We start from the raw sequence: 21615 nt of genomic DNA on the forward strand, positions 1-21615 counted from the left end.
TGCAAAAGTATCAACTCTGGCATGTCTCTGTTAACACTTCGATGTTGTAGACGGCAACTTTCATTTATTTCAGTTTTCAAATACGACTCAATGAGTAATTTAAAAAAAAATTAAGTTTTGATTTTCTAACTGTAATTGTGGAAGAACTTCAATTGCTTTATCTCTAGCATTAAAAACATCATCAAAAACCCACATGAAACTACCTGAAAGTATTATCACATAAACATTTCAAAAATGATAACTCTCAATAATATGACACAGTAAGAGTCACTCACAAATATTAAATAAATATATTTTGTTCTTTTATTAATTTGTTAACTGACAGATTATTAGATTAAAACTATTATGGACTAAATCTGTCAACAAAATATATAAACAACATTCCTCACAAAAACAACCAAATGAATATACAAATTTCACAGCACCTATCACAGAAGAATAATTGTGGCCATTTCTAAATAAATACTTTTCTTTACCATTAAAAAACTAGAAACTTTAAACATCAAACAACTGAGCATAGTAAAATTTCATTTGACAAGGCAAGTATCACAATCCAAATAAGAAGAGCAGCTTGCTCCTCCAATTAGTAATAAGATATCTTAACAATCTGTAACTGAGGTGAATGAACTTAGCTTACTTTGACAGCAATAATGTTTTATCATGTGAAGAGAGTAAAATTGCCCCCAAATCGTGAATAGCCACAGTAATACGAAATTGGGTAAAAAAGTTATTAAGCTTTACCTATAATGATGCACACAGATGTAGGACACACTAAATAGATAAATGTGAGGTAGTATGGATTCTGATAAACAGAGGAAGGCAGAAGAGGTATGATGGGACTTTTTATAAACCTGATACAGTCCAGTCACACACTGAAGAGCAAGTTGAACCTTCTTTCAGACATGCCTGTGTTCTTTGTACAATGTAAGCAAAATTCCTTGCTAATAATGTACAAAATAAAATACATTGGAAGGCTGCCATTTAATGGCAATAGAACAATTTCACACTTTAATATTTATCTATGGGAGAGCCAGCTGCCACAGAAAATATACCTACATTTACTTCATTCCTTGCACATTAAATAAGTAATATAAAATGACTCCAATACATGTTTGATGTCACTTTCAACATACATGATGACATAATTTGTTTAAAAAATGTCGCCTTTCACATGTAGCACCCATGTTAGAGGGGATCATTCGTTGTGTTATGAGGTGTACTCGGATTTTCTCCAAGTTTCTCTTTATTCTTATTTTCTTCCTCCTCGTTTTCTTGTTTATCATTTTGTGCACGAAGAGCAAAAATGGTTTTTTCCTTAAGATCTGAAATTTCACAAGCTTCAGCAACATGGCGGTTGAAAAGATCACTTTTATCAGCATAAACATGATGCCCCGCTCCAGTAACAACCTGCAACAAAAAAATGTAGATCTGACAATTTTAACCTGACTTTCATCATTTATTTTAAAATGAAACAGGGTATGTCTAAATACGAATTCTACCATTTCAGCTTCTATACAAGATTATTCTAAAGTAACTGCAGACACTGTGTGGGTGTAATGTATGCACCAAAATAAGCATATATAATGAAAAGGATGGTTGCTACTCACCATATAACAGAGATGCTGTGTCACAGAAAGGCACAACAAAAAGACTATCAGAAAGTTAGCTTTCGCCCAACAAGGCCTTTGTCATAAGTAGACAACATACACACTCTCACGCAAACGCATGTGTGTGAGCTGCATTTATAAGTTTCAAAAATACAGAACAACATGCATATATCAGTAAAATGACTGATTCCATCAAAAATAGTGTCTCCATCAGACATTCCACAAATTATGATAAAACAATAATTTTGGCTACAGCAATATCTTTTTGGGACTCTGTTACTACAGAAACTGCGCAAATGTGTGGTGAGCAGCATCGCAGAAGACAGTTAAGTTCTGCACTTCCACTAGTTAGGGTACTGCCGCTGGGCAGTGTGCTCCATCTCTCAACACCATTTTGGTGCTTGCGAAGAATACTCACAGTGCATTATATGAGGGTGTTCTGAAAAGTAATGGCTCCAGACTTTTTATGTGAAAAATCTTAAAGCCTTTTTTTTAAAAAAAGAAACGTTATATACATTTTACATCATCACTCTTCATGTCTACATACACTCTAAGAGGAAGAAGGGGGGGGGGGGGGGAGGTGCACCGTGAAAGTATTATCCAAATGGGATGGAAATCTGTAGATGTGATGATTACATTTCAGAAAATCTGGATGATTTATTAAAGAGAAAGAGCTTCACAATTGAGCAAGTCAGTGGTCTGTTGATCCAGTTATCCAGCTTGGCACTGATTGATAAAGTTGTTGGACATCCTCCTGAGGGATATCATACCAAATTCTGTCCAACAGGCATGTTAGATCAACAAAATCCTGAGCTGGTTCAAGGGACTTGCCCATTATGTTCTCAATTGGGTAGAGATCCAGTGACCTCGCTACCTCAGGTAGGATTTGGCAAGCATGAAGATAAGCAGTAGAAACTCTCACACCTTCTATGGGCAGTGATTATCTTGCTGAAGTGTAAAGCCAGGACAGTTTGCCATGGAGGGTAAAAGCAATGAGGTGTAGGATATAACTGATATTCTGCTGTGCTGTAAGGCTGCCGTGGATGGCAGCTAAAGGGGTCTGCCCTACACAATATACTCGTCCATTCCTACACAACCCCTACTCCCCACCCCTTGCCCCATAGCTCGTAGAGCTAGATGCAAGATCTGTCCCATATATCCACCCACCACCATCTATCCCATCAAAGGCAGGGTTACCCGTGAAACCAGTCAAGTGATCTACAAGCTAAGCAACAACCACTGTGCTGCATTCTACATGGACATGACAACTAACAAGCTGTCTGCATGAAAGGCCACTGACAAACTGTGGCCAAGAAACAAGTGGACCACCCTGTCACTGAGCACGCTGCCCAACTCAATGTTTTCACAGTCTATGCCATCTGGATCCTTCCCACCAACCACCCAGTTGCCTCTCCCATCATGTACTGACAGCTGTTTGTAGTGTGGCCCAGCTGCCAGAAACTGATCATATGTGTGTGTGTGTGTGTGTGTGTGTGTGTGTGTGTGTGTGTGGCGGGGGGGGGGGGGGGGGGGGGGGATCTATTTTCAACAAAGGCCTTGTTGGGCGAAAGCTCACTTTGTGACAGTCTATTTGTTATGCCTATCTGTGACTCAGCATCTCCGCTATATCTACATCTACATGATTACTCTGCAATTCACATTTAAGTGCTTGGCAGAGGGTTCATCGAACCACAATCATACTATCTCTCTACCATTCCACTCCCGAACAGCGCGCGGGAAAAACGAACACCTAAACATTTCCGTTCGAGCTCTGATTTCTCTTATTTTATTTTGATGATCATTCCTGCCTATGTAGGTTGGGCTCAACAAAATGGTGAGCAGCAACTATCCTTTTCATAATATTGTTAGATTTCATCCTGGATTTTCCATTGTCTGTACATGTATATATAAGTATATGACATCTAATGATTTCAGTCCCATTCAGATAATTCCTCTGTGGTGGGTGTTTTGTTTTGTTTTCTTTGAGAGTATTTATTTTTCAACAAAGGCACTCGGGGGACAAACACATTTCTCCCAATGACAGTCAGTTTGTTGATAACAACATTGCAGAAATGTTTGACTTTGTTGACAGCGGCACAATCTCATCTTTGCTTGCACTGCTTCATCACTATCAAAATGAAGTCTTCACATGTGTTTTTTTTTTTAAGTTTTGGCAACAGATGAAAATCCGATGGAGCCAAGTCACAACTGTTTGATTGATGAGAGTGAACCCCAGGATTTCGATTTTTGCACATGCTGCAGTGCTGATGTGTGGTCTGGTATTATTGTGCTGAAGGAGGGGGTGCTGCACATGTGGACAAAATCTTTGAATTTGAAACTATATTACGGCATGCCATTTCTCATGCACCAACATAGTTACAATACGTACCACCACGAAACAAGCTACAATTAAGTGACCTCCATCAGCAGAGGGCTGCATTTAAGTAGACATGAAGAATAAAAATGAAGAATGTTGATAATGTTTGTTTTATTTAAAAGGCTTTGAGGGTTTTCATGTAAAAAATTTGGAGACATTACTTTTTAGCACGTATTTATGTGTGGTGGAATTGAGGACATATTCATCTGTCTTCGGTGGCTCACCTGAGAATGACTGGCAGGTGTCCAGTTGAAATATCGTGGAGTTTAGTTGATGTCGACTGGCTGCAAGACCGAAATTTCCTCAAACAACTATTACATTTCCTGCTATGCCTCCATTTTGAAGTCTCCATGATATTACTTTTAATTAGGATAACACAACGCCGTATGCTGCCAATGTCCTCTACAGGGCATGTGTGAACCAAAGATGATTTCCTCAATGACAAGTGATCATTAGGGATTAGGAGCACTGTATGAAATTGTAATAGGACCCCTATTTTTACATACATAAATTATCTTGCAGACAAGATGAGTAGCAATCTGCATCTCAGCTGTTGGCTGATGACATTGGTGTACAGGAAGGTGTTGAAGTTGATTGACTGCAGGAGGATACAATATGACTTAGACACAATTTCTAGTTGGTGTGATGAAAGGCAGCTAGCTCTAAATGTAGAAGAATATAAGTTAATGCAGATGAGTAGGAAAAACAAACTCCTAATGTTGGGATACAGCATTAATAGTGTGCTGCTTGACACAGTCAAATTGTTTAAATATGTGGAACCAGAATGTGAGGATTGTGGTAGGGAAGGCTGATTGTCGACTTCGGTTTGTTGGGAGAATTTTGGGAAAGTAAGATTCATCTGCAAAGGACACCATACATAGCACAGAAGTGTGATCTATTCTTGAGTACTGCTCAAGTCTTTGAGATCAGCATAATGCCGGATTAAAGGAAGACATCAAAGCAATAGAGGTGGGCTGGTAGATTTATTACCAGAGGGTTCGAGCAACACACAAGTATTAAGGAGATGCTTCGGGAAATCAAATGGGGATCCCTGGAGGGAAGGTGACATCATTTTCGAGGAACAATACTGATAAAATTTAGAAAGCTAGCATTTGAAGCTGACTGCAGAACAATTCTACTGCCAACAACATAATTTCGCTTAATGACTATGAGAAATTAGAGATTATACGGAGGCACATGGGTAGTTGTTTTTTGCTTGCTCTATCTCCGATAGAACAGGAAAGGAAATGATTAGTTGTGGTAAAGGGTACCCTCTGCCACACAGAGTCAGTGGCTTGTGGGGTATGCAGACTTAGACGTAGATGTAAATGTGTATGTTGACTGTCGCCCTGCACAGCGCATTCTCCTAATCTCTCTCATCCATCAAAAACATTTCGCCATGAGTTGCCTAGAGTCTGGCACACAGCCTCTTACCAGGCACTACTGTTGGTGAACTTTGGTGCAGACTTCAAGCAGTACGGAACAGCGTGCCCTTATCCGACATTAAAGCTTGGTGTGACTCGATGCCCATGTGGGTTAGAGTTGCTATTGGTGCTGGAGCTGGCAGCCCTGTGCACTAAATTTCGCAGTTTGCACACCCTCAAATTACCTACAAACTTAATCGTATGTTCACATTATGCTCGATACTCACAAAAAGTAAAACTTCTTTATATGTTTGTTTAACAGATAAAACTTAGTTGCTTGTTATATTTCCCAGTGGTATAATTTTAATGGCCACACCTTCCCATAGGTCTTCATTTTGTTTGTCTCTCTATCTCTTGGAATCCAGCAAAGAATTTCCTTAGTTTATCTTCCGTCCACTCACCTATCTATTTATCTCTCCCAGCAATTGCCAATGCACATTGCCCCATTGATCACTGAACAGCTCCCAGATTTCCAATAATCTCGATTACTGTCCATGTTTCACTGATGTTAGTAAAAATTGTCACTACAAATGGATTGTACACTTCCAGTTTCAGACACATTGGAAACTCCATTTTGTAAACCTAATAAAAGCACTCCAGGAGAGATGCTTATTTTTATTTATTTTCCTGTAGAATCAGTAACAGTTTCCAACAACTGTCGTGAGCAGTAAATTATATTAGCAACTATTTTCCTGAGTTTCATAAATAGGCATACATACATCTAGGGTCTATGACCATTTTGAATAAAGAAAGGCATAATTTCAAATAGCGAAATTCCAACTACAGTGCAATGTCTTGGACTCTGCAAAGACAATACACTAAAACACATTTTGATAAAACAGAAGTATCATTCTTTTGGCAAAGGGTCGGTGACTAGTATCAATTACTATTGGGAAATCTCTTAAGTATACCATTTAATTTATCAAATCTTACAGATTTGCAAAAAATCAGACAACACACTATGGTAACAATAGAAAGAAAAGCGAGAAACCTAATGCAATTTCAGCATAACCTACTACGTGCATTGTTCGACACATAGCCCAAAATAAAAAGGCGTAATTTATTGGTTGCATAAAAACTACAAATAATGTGTCTTTCTTTCTCATCCCGTACAGTAAGTCTCCCCTATCCCGTACAGTAAGTCTCCCCTGACCCGCGGTTCTGGGTGACTTTCCCAAAATCTACCCCCTTTTCCTAGACCTCTCCAGTGCTTTTCCTTCACCCTTCTACCTTCCCCTTCAACTCTTCTGCCTGAAGAAGAAGCCACTGGCTCCAAAAGCTTGCCAAACATAATAGTCTTTTATGTGTGTGTTCTGCCGCCACTTGGTGAGCAGATTTTTTTATCTATCCAATTAAATAATTTTAAGAATAAACACTAAGTTTTATTTGTTTCCAAAATAAATAATTGTACTATTTATCATTTGCCACTCTAAAAAGGTGGCATTATTTTGTAAATAAATACTTACAAATATTTCCCCATTTTCATTTTAACATATAATCAAACTGGTTCACCTGACTTTACTCTTACGATAAAATTTATTCTGGGAAAGTATAGCATCTTTGTCTCAATGCAACTTTGAACTGTCGCCATTTTATGTTAATGCTAGATCTACAAACATTAAACACATACTGAACTTTTAGAGTGTGTCTTTTAGGCCACAATACTACTTTTGACCAAAATGAAACTATCTGGTACCATCTTTAGTTGCCTTGTAAATGCTACAGTAGTCTTCACAGTTATATCACAATGGAGAATATATTCTGTAGACGTAAAAACTCTAAATGCAGATAGTAATCATTTACTTTAGTACACTATTATTACATGTGTCACCTGAACAGAAAATATAGGTTTTTCTGGCATCCTCCATGAACCACGAACCGCGCCAAGATGAAACAACTGAATGTGTACCTCAATGATAAAGTACCACATATATAACCACAATGGAGGGGTATCTGTGAAGAGACCAGACTATCTGTGGCTTCTGAGAAGGCAGAACAGCAGTTGAAAGGACAACTGTTTGGACCATTGACTGATCTGACATTGTAACATTAGCCAACATGGCCTTACAATGCTTGTACTGCAAACGGCTGAAAGCAAGGGGAATCTATAGCCATGATTTTTTTTAATGCAGCTCTATTGTAGGCTTAATGATGATGACATCATCTCAGGTAAAATATCCTGGAAGTAAAATAATCTCTCATTTGGATCTCCGGGCTGGGTCTACTCAGGAGTATGTCAGAAGCAAAAACGAGATTTGACATTCTACACATCAAAGCATGGATTGTTAGATCCTGTAATTGAGTGGGCAGGTTAGACAATTTAAAATGGGAAATGGACGGAAGTTGGATAAACTTGTGATTTGTGAAATACGATGGTAGGAGAAACATTTCATGTTATGTCAGTACAGAAAGAGAAGGAAAAACAGTAGAACATGTACGGGAAAGGGGGGGGGGGGATGAAAGAGGAAGCTGCCTGGTTAAAAAAAAAAAAAAGGTTTTAGAATCGTGAAATAAGGTTGTAAATATGGAAGAAATCTGGAGCACTGGAAGGTGGATTTCTTATATACTGGTAAGACAAAGATTTCAGAATCAGATTTGAATCTTTAAGGCTTTTTACCACGGACCAGATTTTGACTCTAATCATAATTTATTGTTTATGTACTGCAAACTAAAACTGATGAACTGCAATAAGATACGAAATAAAAGAGATAGGATCTGGCTAAGCTGAAAGAAACAGAGGTTGTTCAGAGCGAGTATTAGGCAACACTGGGCTGAAACAGAGGAAGGAATACAACAGAAAACTAATGGTTAGGTGAGAGAGATGAAACAGGGAATGCAGCAGAGGATCACATACTTAAAAAGACAAGGCTTAGTAAATATCCTTGAATAACTCAGGAGATACTGAATTTAATTGGCAAAAGGAGAAAATATAAAAATACAACAAATGAAGCACGCAAAAAGGAATACAGGAGTGGCTAAGCAGGAATGGTTAGAGGGCAAATGCTTGGCTTTAGAAGCATGTATATCTTAGGGAAAAGGTAACTGACACCAACAGGACCATTACAGAGATCTTCACAGAAAAGAGAAGCAGCTGTACGAATAACAAGAGCTCAGATGGAAAGCCAGTACTAAGCAAAGAAGGAAAAGCTGACAGGTGGACAGAATATACAGAGGGTCGATATAAAGTAAAACGCATAACTTGAGCACAATATTATATGACGAGAAGAGCAAGTATGCGAATATGAGATGACAATATGGTACTGTGATAAGAATCTAAAAGAACACTGAAAGACTTAAATGAAACAAGGTCCCTGGAGTAGTCAACATTCCTTCAGAATTATTGGATACTTGTGAGAGCCAAAATTATTCTACCCCTTGTACTAGATAATACACGGATCAGCCACAACATTATGACCACTGACCTAGTACTGACATAAACTCATTCAGGCAAAACAGAATCACCTGGCGAGGAATGACTGTTAGTCACACACACACACAGTGCATGCAGTATCAGTGAGGATGCTGTCCATACGTAGAATGGGGAAGACATGTGATCTATCTGAGTTTGACTGAGGACAGATTGTGATGGCCTGGAGGCTTGGCACAATCATTTTGGAAACTGCACATGTTGTGTGTTCAAGGAGTGCTTGGTGAGTTCTTAACATGTAGCAAAACCAAGGTGAAACCACATTCAGACATCATGGGGTTGGGTGGCCACATTTGATCACAGATGTTGGACGTTGTAGGCAGGGCAGACTGGTCAAACAGGACAGGTGGCAAACTGAGGCAGAACTAACATCAGACTTTAATGCTGGTCAGAGCACAAGTGTGTCTGAACACACAGTGCACCAAACACTCCTAATGATGGGCCTCTGCAGCTGATGACCCATGCATGTGCCAATATCATTAACGCAATCACACTGGCAACTATAACTGAAATGTGCAAATGACCATTGGCACTGGACACTGGTGCAATGGCAGAACATTGCATGGTCTGACGAATCCTGATACTATTTTCATCATGCTGATGGGAGGGCACGAATCCGTCATCTTCCGGGGGAATAGCTCCTTGACACCTGCACTATGGGACAGAGGTCCATGGGTGCAGTGGAGCTCGTCTAAGGCACCATGACAGCCAAGGAGCATCGCACACTGGTTGCAGACTGCATACACCCCTTCATTACGATCATGTTTCTCGACAGCAGTGGCATTTTTCAACAAGATAATCATTTTTCAACAAGATAATGGGCCATGTCAGAAGGCCAGCAGTGTGATGGAGTGATTCGAGGAACACCGTGGTGAGTTCCAATTGATGTGCTGGTCTTCCAACTTGCCAGATCTGGACCTGATCGAACACATCTGGGATGTGATTGAACATGGCGTCAAAGCTCATCAACCCCTGCCTGGAATTTACAGGAATTGGGTAACTTGTGGGTGCCGATACGGTACCAACTCCCTCCAGTGATCTACCAAGGCCTCACTGCTTCCGTGGCATGATGTGTTGCCACTATTATCCATGCCAACGGTGGACATACTGGCTATTAGGTAGACGGTGATAATGTTCTGGCTGATCAGTGTATGAAACAACTGAAACAGCCTCAGACTTCAGGAACAACGTAATAATCCCAATTCCAAAGAAGGCAGGTGCTCACATGTGAATACTACCAAATGAACCATCAGTTTAATAAGTCTTCATTGCAAAATATTGATACAGATTATTTACAGAAGAATGGAAAAACTGGTAAAAGTCAGTCTTGGGGAAGATCAGTTTGTGTTTCAGAGGAATGGAGGAAGACATGAGGCCATATTTACCCTTAAATTCATCTAAGCAGATAGACGGAAGAAAGGTAAACCTATGTTTACAGTTTTTATAGATTTAGAGAAAGTCCTTGACAATGGTGACAGGAGTAATACACTGTTTGAAATTCTGAAGTTAGCAGGGACAGAATAGTTAACTATAACTTGCACATAAACCAGAAGGCAGTTATACAGGTCAAAGGGCATGAAAAGGAAAGTAGTCGAAAAGGGAATGAGGCAAGGTTGTGGTCTCTCCCCAATGTAATTCAATCTGTACGCTGAGCAAGCTGTTAAGAAAACTGAGGATAAATTTGGAAAGAGCTCACTGAGAGGGGATAAAAACTTCTGATATTTGCTGATGACTTTGTAATTCCATCTGAGATGGCAAAGGATTTGCCAGAGCAGTTGAATGGAATGGATTGTATCTTGTAAAGAGGTTATGAGATGAACATCAATAAAAGTAAAACATAGGGAACGGAATGTAGTCTCAGTAAATCACGGGGAAGATATACAATGCCGACTAGCAAAAGCAAGAAAAGCATTTCTGAAAAACACGAATTTGTTAATATTAATATAAATTTAAGTGTTAGGAAATCTTTTCCAAAGATATTTATCTGGAATGTAGTCTTGTACGGAAATGAAAACATGGATGATAAGCAATTCAGACAAGAAGCTTTTGAATTGTGGTGCTGTAGAAGAATGTTCAAGATCAGATGCTAGATCAAATAATAAGTGAGAGGTACTGAAGTGAATTGGGGAAGAAAATTTATAGCATAAGTTGACTGAATGAGGGGATTGGTTGACAGGAAACATTCTGAGGCAACAAGGAATTGCCAGTTTGGTAATGGAAGTAGGTGGGGAGGGGGTGGGGGGTCAAAATTGTAGAGGGAGACCATGGCTTGAAAACAATAAGCAGGTCCAAATGGATGTAGGCTGTCGTAGTTATTCCAACACGAAAAGGCTTGCACACAATAAACTAGCTTAAAGAGCTGCATAACAACCGAAAACCACAACAACGAAAAAATCACCACCAAAAAGTAATTGAATGTTTTAGCAGTGATGTTTATAAGTTTCCCAATTGTACTGTAATCATCAATGCAGACTTAAATCATCCAAAAATTAATTGGGAAAAATACAGTTTTGTTAGTGGTGGGCATGATAAGATATCCTGTGAAATATTACTAAATGCCTGCTCTAGAAACTACCTACAACAGATAGTTAGGAACCCCTCTCATGTGATGTATCTGACCCCAGGAATGTGTCAATAAAGTTTCCCCTTCCTGGGACAATGAATTCACGGTGTTCTTATTTCAATTTCCAGGAGTGTATATTGGATCTAATGGCAACAAGTAGAATTGATCTCTTTGAGGATGTCCACATCGAAGCTGGTATCAGTCACCATGGTGCAGTTGTGACTTCAATGATTACCAAAGTACAAAGAACAACCAAAACAAGCCAGAAAGATATATATGTTCAGTAAATTAGATAAAAAGAATCAGTAGTGTCATACCTCAATGAACAACCTGAAACTTTCAGCACATGGCAGGAGCGTGCAAAGCAACTCTGGATCAAGTTTAAAAGAATAGCTGACCATTCACTGGATAGTAGAACAATTCATAGTGGGACGGAACCTTCTTGGTATACAGTCACTGTAAAGCAACTTCTAAAGAAACAGGGATTACTGCATACAGGTATAAAACAAAGGGTGGGGCTATCGATAGATTGACTGTTAAGAGAGCGATGTGTCGTGCTTTCAATGACTGCCACAGCAGAATATTGTCATATGATGTCACAGAACCCAAAGAAATTCTGGCCATATGTAAAGGCTGTTAGTGGCACCAAAGTTAATGTCCATTCCCTAGCAAATGAGACAGGAAGCAAAACAAAATCTGAAATGCTTAACTCAGTTTTCAAATGCTCCTTTACAAAGGAAAACCCAGGAGAATTGTTCCAATTTAATCCTCATACCACTGAAAAGATGAATAAAATTGGTATTAGTTTGAGAAACCGCTGAAATCATTAAAATTGAACAAAGCTCCAGGACCCAATGGAATCCATACCAGATTCTATGCTGAATTTGTGGCCGAGTTAATCCCCATTCTAATTGTACTCTATTGTAGATCCTTCAAACAAAAACCCATGTCCAATTCTTGGAAAAAAGCACAGGTCACATCCATGTACATGGAGGGTAGTAGAAGTGATCCACAAAACTACGATCCAGTATCGCTGACACCGATTTGTTGTAGAATTTCAGGATATATTCTGCGCTCAAACATAATGAGGTGTCTTGAACAGAGTAACATCCTCAATGCCAGCCAGCATAGATTCTGAAAACATCAACTATGTGAAATCCAACTTGCACTTTCCTCACATGACATACGGAAAGCTTTGGATCACGGCAATCAGTAGTTGCAGTATTTCCTGATTTCTGAAAAGCATTGACTCAGTACTACACCTGTGCTTACAGACAAAAGTACGATCACATGGGGTATCAAGTGAAATTTGTGACTGGATTGGGGATTTTTTGGTCGGAAGGACAAAGGATGGAGAGTCATCGTCAGATGAAAAAGTAACTTCGGGTGTGCTCCAGGAAGTTGTGTTGGGACCCTTGCTGTTCATGATATATATTAATGACCTTGCAGACAATATCAATAGTAACATAGGCTTTTTGCAGATGACGCAATTATCTACAGTGAAGAACTATTTGAAAGAAGCAGCATAAATATCTAGTCAGATCTTAAGATTTCAAAGTAGTGCGAAGATTGTCAAACTTGCTTTACATGTTCTGAAATGTAAAATTGTGCACTTCACAAAATGAGAAAACATTGTATACTATGATTATAAATCAATGAGCCACTGTTGGAATTGACCAACTCGTACAAATACCTGGGCATAAAACTTTGTAGGGATATGAAATGAAATGATCACATAGGTTCAGTCATAGGTAAAGCTGGTGGCAGACTTTGGTTTATTGGTAGAAACTGGTCAAGTGTAATCCTACAAAGAAGATTGTTTACAAATAAACTGTGTGACCAATTCTAGAATATTGCTCAAGTGTTTGGGACTCGTACCAAGTATGACTACCAGGGGATATTGAATATAAACAGAGAAGCACTGCATGAATGGTCATAGGTTTGTTTAATCTGTCAGAGAGTGACAGAGAAATACTGAAAGAACTGAACCGGAAGACTCTTGAAGATAGACGTAAACCACCCCTAGCAAGTCTGGTAACAAAGTTTCCAGAACTGGCTTTAAATGATGACTCTAAAAATATATTACAATCCCCCAACACATTGCTCACATAGGGATTCTGAGGATAAAATTAGAGTAATTACTGCACCCACAGAGGAATTCAAATAATAATTCTTTCCACCCACTGTATTTGAATGAAATGGGAAGAAATCCAACAAACTGGTAAAATGAGACGTATCCTCTGCCATGCACCTTGCAGTGGTTAGTAGGGCATAGACATAAATGTTGACATTTACATCTAATTTCGTCCATATGCTACTGCTTGTGTAAATTATACTACATCATGAGGGAAGTTAGCAGCAGACAAAGGCCAGTGCAGTTTCATCTGTGCTTGTAGAGTGACGTGTGCGAGCAGCAGTAGCAGAAACAAGTCTTATATTCAGTTTTTCGTATTAGTTCCGCAGGTTTAATTCAAATTACTTTGTGTGTTTGTGTGCTTGCGTGGTGAAATTCTTCGGATCTTTGCGTATTTTCGAATTAGAAAGGGGTTGTATCAAATTTTAATAACGGTAGAGTGTAACATCGCGTAGGCGGTTGTCATTTGTACTAAGACAGGGGTAGGATCGCATTGTAATATCTGTATAGTGGCGTAGTCCTGGTCATTTGATTGCTTAGTTTGTAAGTAATGGTTCATATTTCGCAGCTCAATCTGGCGCTGGTGACGCAACTGTGCAGTCGCATATTGCTGTTTTATTTGACTCTATATGTCCAGATATTAGCAGTAGGAAGGATAGGGTGTGTGCGTGCTGTGTGCGGGCGCAGGAGGAACTGGCCGCAGTTCGCGAGCAACTGAGCGCGCTGTTGGCCACGGTCAGCCGCCTTCAGGCTGCTGCCTCGAGGTGCAGTGACGGTGGAGGGTCTGGCCCATTGCTTGAGACACCCCAGGTGTCGCTTGCTGCGTCCACTGACTCAGTCGCAGAGGCACCTTCTAGTGTACCCAGCGCGTTGGGGGCCGCCCTCACCTCAGGGTGAGTGGCGGACTGCAACGCATTCGCGTCGCTCGAGGTGGAGGGTCAATGTGGAGGCTGGCCGGCTGGCCTCGCCCGTTCATCCTGTCAGGGGGCAGGTGGCCGCTCCTTCAGCAGGGCCCGAGCAGGCACACGGGGGCAAAGGCTTGCTGGTTATTGGGAGCTCCAACATTAGGCGGGTGATGGAGCCCCTTAGGAAAATAGCATACAGGGCTGGAAAGAATTCCAACGTGCACTCAGTTTGTCTCCTGGGGGGCCTCATCCAAGATGTGGAGGCTGCCTTGCCTGCGGCTATCGAGCGTACGGGGTGCAGTCGTCTGCAAGTAGTTGCTCACGTCGGCACCAATGATGCCTGTCGCTTGGCTTCTGAGGCGATCCTCAGTTCGTACAGGCGGCTGGCAGATATGGTGAAGATCGCTGGCCTCGCACGTGGGGTGCAAGCAGAGCTCTCTATTTGCAGCATCGTTCCCAGAGTGGATCGGGGTCCTTTGGTTTGGAGCCAAGTGGAGGGTCTCAACCAGAGGCTTTGTTGACTCTGTGACGGTCTTGGCTGCAGATTTCTAGACTTGCGCTATTGGGTGGTGTAATGGATCTGGGAGATGTTATTTTTTTTTACTGTATTTATCGATACCAAATTGTAAATGTTTTCTTATATTTTTTGTCAGAATATTTTTTATTGTAATTTGCCTTGTTATATGTTAATTTACTTATATTTTTGAGAGTGATAACATATTGATTACTATTAGTAAATGTATCGAAGAATAGCAAAGAGACTGATTACAAGTGGATGCTTGTGTGTTGTGTAAAACATCTTTGACGCTGGAGTCGTCTTTGACTATAGTCAGTCGGCAGTTAACTCTTGGTGTGTGTTGACGGTAGAACAATGTGAAAGTCGCCGTCATAAATAATTTTGAATTGTGTTACTGTGTTTTTTTTTTTTTTTTGTATTAACTATAAGAAGAAACTACATCTGAAGAATTGGTATTTGAAACACCAAAATGAGGGAAACACGTTGAACCACGTCAATTCTGCAACCGACAAAGATGCATTGTGGAATCATACTTAGACAACTGAAGCCAAGACTAATATCACCTTGTAAACGTCTAACGGAAAAGGTACTGTCACGAAATATGGCAAATTTAAGTACATAAAAAATAGTGGCCATATTTCAATTGGGGACTGTAGCCGGGATGCCATATTTCAATTGGGGGCGTCAGCCGGGATATTGTGTTCACAAGATCTTCAACAGTGCTACGAGGAAGAAAATTTTTGTGTGTTAATACCAGTTTCTTCAGAATGTGTGTTACAGTATTTGTGTTCATCGGGAAGTAAAAGTTTTGGAGAAGAAATGTTTCGGCGAAAAATATAATTTTCGACAGAAGAAGTAATTTCAAGAATTTTGGTCAAGAATCACATGGATGGAAAACGTGGATTCGCAACAGTAGAAGAGTGTTCCAGATAAGTCACGAAACCCTCATATTTTGTTAAAACAATATTTTTATCTTGTTTTGTATTGTTGTGTATAAATTTTTGTTCTTCACAATGACTTACAAGATTTTCGAGAGTATTGTGCCTAAAGTAGAAAGTAGTAATTTAATAGACTTCGAAAGTCAGAACATGTCAAATGAAACAGAAAGAACCGATCAATTTGATTTAAAAAGTTTTCTTGTAAATTTCACAAAAGAAATTAAACAATCAGTTGACGACAATAAGACTTACTGGGATGAAAAAATTGATAACATTTTGTTGCAAGTCCAAGCAGTCAATACCCAAGTGGGTGATCTTTCGAACAGAGTTGGCAGTGTTGAGGAAAAAATTGAATCTGTGGAAGCAAAAGTAAATGAAATTGATGCTAAATTGAGCGGTGAAATTAATACTGTAAAAAATGAGTTACTGGTAGATAGGGAAAGAAATTTAATTGATTTTAATGAGATAAAAGGGGAAATTAAAAATCTGGATGAGAATACAAAAGTTTTAGTAAAAAATGTAGAACAAAAAACTGATAATCGTTTGGTTACTTTAGAAAAAAAAGTTGAGTGCAATGATTTAGAAAACAAAAAATCTGTCAAAGAACTTAGCGAAAAAATTGAAAGTTTTGACATTGAATTTCAAAGCAAAAATTACAATGTCAACACATGCAATCTTGTATCTAATATTCCAGTGAAGCACTTTCCGGTAGATGGACCCTTACATCCCATTGATTTTATACAGTATTGTAAGGATTGTTTTTTATCTCACTTACCAGATGATATGAAAATTAAATTTGTGAAAAAATTCTTGGAAGGGGAAGCTTTGACTTGGGCAAACCAGATTGTAACTTTGGGGATGACCTTTTCAGAATTTGAATCAAAATTTCTGGAAAATTTTTGGGATGATCTTAAACAAACTAGAATCAAAAGTGAATTTTTGAATGGGAGAAACTATAAGAATCAGATGGGAGCATGAAACAATTTTGCAAAAGTGAACTTCAGAAACTTATTAATTTAACAAAACCTTTGGATGACTTGATCAAAATTGATACCTTAAAGAGAAGATTGCCATCAGCAATGCAGTTGAGTTTAGTTCATTGTCCTGATAGTAATGTAGAGCAGTTTCTCAATTATATTGAAAAGTTGGATAGGGTAACAACAAGAACACATAGTGGGTTTACTCAGAAAGGTAATGGTCAAAATTGGGGAAATGACAACTTTCAAAAAAGGGAATAAAACAATTTTCAAAAGAAGGACCATAATTTTTATCCAAAACAAGAACAACATTTTCGCGGAAATAATCAACAAAATAGAGAACACTTTAGGGATCAAAATCACAGAAATTTTATTAGAGATCAGTACAATAGAAACTACCAACAATCAGGTAATGATTGGCATAGGAATGGGAACAGAAATGTTGATCAGAGACATTGGCAGAACCACAATCAGCAGTTCAAACAGGAACAAGTTGTAATTCAGGAAACAAAAAACGAGTAGACGCCCCCTTGAAAGTCCGCAAGGTTGAGGCAGAAGGTAAGCATGATGAAAGGACCAATGGATGTGACTATCATAAACCCGAACATGACAGTTCCAAACCTAAGCTATCACATGAGGTCATTAGTTGTTACTTATTGAAGAAATTTCAAGAGGAACATAATGATGATATTGATAAAGATAAAATTTTCAGTACACAAGAACATACAGTAGATAAAAGTAATTGTGATTCATTTAATTTAACAGAGTTTTACACTTGGGCAGAAAAGAACAACACTTTGTCAGATGATGTAATTTGTAGTAGTTCAGAGACGTGTGTGAATGAAAGAGAGAATGCATGCTGTGAGAATGAAAATATTGGTGAAAGGGATCTGGTAACTTTAGAAAGGGGAAATTATATTTTGGGGAATAATTTGAATGTGAATGACTTGAATATGTATAATGATAATGATGTTGATGATAAAGTTGATAATGATGGTAATGGTATTGATGATGATGTTGAGGAAAGGTGTTTGATTAGTTTAAATAGGGAGTTGGGTATACACATGGTTGAAAATGGATTAAATAGTGAGAATATTATAGAAATTCCCAGGGATGTTACCAGGATGAATAAGGCTCGCAAGCTGAGTGTATGTGAAAGTGTGAATTTTGATGTTGTTGGTAAAGAATCTGACTACACAAATAACGATGACACATGTATAACTTCTAGCCTAAGTGAAACTTTTACAGATACTAATGACACACACACATTTCTTATGAATCTATGGCTGAACAGTGAAACTATTTCTTTTGACAAGAACTTTAGAAATATGCTTATTAATGTATGTGAAACTGTATGTCCTGAGTGGTGGAAAAAGATGAGATATTTTATTTTTGAAAAGCTGAAGGATAAGTACTTCAATAGTATACAATGTGATTTGGATGAAAATTCTTGGCTATTTGAGATAATAGAGAGTACTAATGACAATTTTGTATCTTGTGCAAATTTTATAACTTTGACAAATAATACATGTGATGATATACCATATGATTCTGATAAGTATAGGTTTGGGGAAATTGAAAGTGATTTATTACATGAGGATACAGGTTCTGAGAAAAGTGATCAATTTTGCAGTCCTTATATAAAAGTTCAAATTGGGTCATGGATTGGTAAATGTTTAATTGATACAGGAAGTGAGATCTCGGGAATATCTGAAAGGTTAAGCAAGAAATTGAAAGTGGGGAAAGATTTTGTTGAAATGCCAGTTGTTGGGGTAAAGATAAAAGGTGCTACTGGGAAGAGCAGTAAATTGGTAAAAAGCCAGGCTTTAGTGACATTTTTAATTGAAGGCAAGTTGTTCACACATGGATGTTTTGTAATTCAGGAATTTAATGAGGATTTTCTTTTGGGTATGAATTGGATAGTAAAAGTAAATACAGCATTTGATTGGGTTGGAAGAAAACTTTTGATAGAAACTAGTGAAAGGGAATACATTCAGACAAATTTTGTGAACACACTTGGTGATCAGAGTAATGGAAATTTTGACAGTATCAGTTTACTAAAAGAAAATAGATTGGAGAATATTGAAACTCGTAGATTTGATACTGATGAAGTTGAATTTGGGAATTTAGTAAATTTGAAAATTTCAGAAACACAAAATTTATCTGGGGAGCAAAAACAACAGTTAGAAAATCTGCTGTGGGAATACAGTGATGTTTTCAGTGACATACCCGGTAGGGTAAAGGGTTATCAGTGTGAGCTTCAGGTGAAACCTCATGAACCATTTTTCATAAAACCGTACAGTATTGCAATATCAAAAAGACCTGCTGTTGAGAAAGAGCTGAAAAAGATGGAAGGATGTAATATAATAGAAAGGAGTATCAGTGCATATAATAATCCTCTAGTAGTGGTTTCGAAAAAAGATGGCGGAGTAAAACTATATAAACATAAATCATAATTTCAAAATTTAAATAACCTATTATCATCTAAAACAAAAGTCCTCCACTGGAATATGCTCGAAAAAAAAAAAAAATAAATAAATAAATAAAAAAAGCTTCCTGTACAACCAAGTATGTATATTTGCATGTATAAATTAATAATTTGAAGTCACATGTTAATTGAAACTGATGAAAAAACTCTGTTGTAACAAAGAATGAGAGAAAGATTTATTTTTACTTTTTTTTAAAAAAAAAGGTCTCCCTAGTGAGCATTTCTGAATTTTTCTAATTTTTGGAAGCTAAGTCTTCCCTGTGGGTGAAGGCATGCATGTGAGGACATGCATGCAAAAGTATAAGTTTCAAAACCAATTTTAGATAAAGAATCATGATATATGAGCAATTTATTGTTGTTTATACTGATGTTGTGGGGAGCGAAAGTACTCTTCACAAGACTGTGACTTGTAGTAATATTGTAGTAGAGAGGCAAGTGTATGTAAATAATTGCAAAAAATTTAGATAATACTGATGTATCTTTAGCTGTACTACAAGAAGAAAATCATAAGAAAAAAAAAAAAAATCACGAGTAAAAAATTTTTTTTAAAATATTAGAAGTAAAAAAAATACATTAAAAAAGCAAAAAAAAGCACTACACTATATATGTTCAAGAGCCAGTTGGCACAGTGTGACCAAAGAAGTGGTTGTAGAAATCTTATTCTAGGAAATGAGTTTTACCTTTCTATTATTTTCAATCTGTATGCTGTATGTTAGAATATTTCTCATGTATGTTTTATACCATGTATATTTGTCATGTCAAATAATTTCTTTACTTGAATTTTTTGTGTATGAGATTGATGGGGAAGTATCATTGCAACAACAGCCACAAACACAGATTCAAAGAGTCCAAATTTGGAAGAGGTTATCAGACTACATCATTAATGTACTAATTGTGTAATACAGATCCATTACTGAGTGTGGTCGGGATTTTGATGTATATGTCCATAACAACAAAAGCCCTGGGGAGCAGTTGTAATGGATCTGGGAGATGTTTTTTTTTTTTTTATTGTATTTATCGATACCAAATTGTAAATGTTTTCTTATATTTTTTGTCAGAATATTTTTTATTGTAATTTGCCTTGTTATATGTTAATTTACTTATATTTTTGAGAGTGAAGTTATCTGGACACGTTCAACAGGGCTAGGAGAAATAAAGTTAATTGTTGGGTGTTATTACTGGCCACCGGGTTCCACCACGAAAGTTCTAGAATCATTCAAAGGGAGTCTACACTCTGTATCGCAGAAGTACCCGGATCATGCTATATTAGTCAGAGGCGACTTCAACCTACCTAGTATAGACTGGAATTCATTACAGGTGGTACAGACAAGCCATCGTATGAATTAATTTTGAACACATTATCCGAAAACTGTCTTGAGCAGCTAAATCAACAGCCAAAGCGTACTGGAAATATTTTAGATCTGTTAGCCACGAACAGACCAGACCTCATCGACAGTGTCAGTTTTGAGACAGGGATTAGTGATCAAGATGTTGTCATTACGACAATGGTTACGAAAGTTAAAAAGTTGGTCAAGAAGGCTAGGAGAGTATTCTTACTAGAAAGAGCAGTTATTAGCATCCCATTTAGTAAATGAATCGACTTCATTTACTTCCGGAACAATGGACGTGGAAGAATTATGGGCAAATTTTAAACACATTGCAAATCACGCATTGGAGAAGTATGTGCCGAAAAAGTGGGTTACGGACGGAAAAGACCCACAGTGGTTTAACAGCACAATTCAGAGAATGCTCAGGAAGCAAAGACAATTGCACTCGTGGTACAAGAAAGATCGGGAGAATGAGGACAGGCAAAAGTTAATAGAGTTTCGTGCTGCTGTAAAAAGAGCGATGCGCGAAGCATACAACCACTACCACTGTCATACCTTAGCAAAAGATCTTGCTGAAAACCCAAGGAAATTCTGGTCTTACGTAAAATCGGTAAGCGGGTCGAAGGCTTCCATTCACTGATCAGTCTGGCCTGGCAACGGAAGACAGCAAAATGAAAGCTGAAATTTTAAATTTAGCATTTGAGAAATCTCTCACGCAGGAGGATCGTACAAACTTACTGCCGTTTGAGTCTCGTACAGATTCCCGTATGGAGGACATAGTGATAGACATTCCTGGGGTTGTGAAGCAGCTGAATGGGTTGAAAATAAATAAATCGCCAGGTCTTGATGGGGTTCCAATTTGGTTTTACAGAGAGTACTCTACTGCATTGACTTCTACCGTAGCTTGCATTTATCGCAAATCTCTTGCCC

At 38.2% G+C, this 21615-nt stretch overlaps 1 protein-coding gene across 1 annotated transcript in view; it reads right to left on the reverse strand.

Annotated features, from left to right (window-relative positions):
- Nucleotides 1-280: 280 nt before the first annotated feature.
- LOC126190954 (1-acylglycerol-3-phosphate O-acyltransferase ABHD5-like) overlaps nucleotides 281-21615 on the reverse strand; it is a 113749-nt gene continuing 92414 nt past the window's right edge. Inside the window, exon 9 of the mRNA XM_049931614.1 lies at nucleotides 281-1407. Within this exon, the coding sequence (XP_049787571.1) occupies nucleotides 1186-1407 (222 nt within the window). The 3' untranslated portion in view covers nucleotides 281-1185. The remainder of the gene's footprint in view (nucleotides 1408-21615) is intronic.

Source organism: Schistocerca cancellata, chromosome 6 (assembly GCF_023864275.1).
Source record: "Schistocerca cancellata isolate TAMUIC-IGC-003103 chromosome 6, iqSchCanc2.1, whole genome shotgun sequence".
In the NCBI taxonomy this organism is placed as follows: Eukaryota; Metazoa; Arthropoda; class Insecta; order Orthoptera; family Acrididae; genus Schistocerca; species Schistocerca cancellata.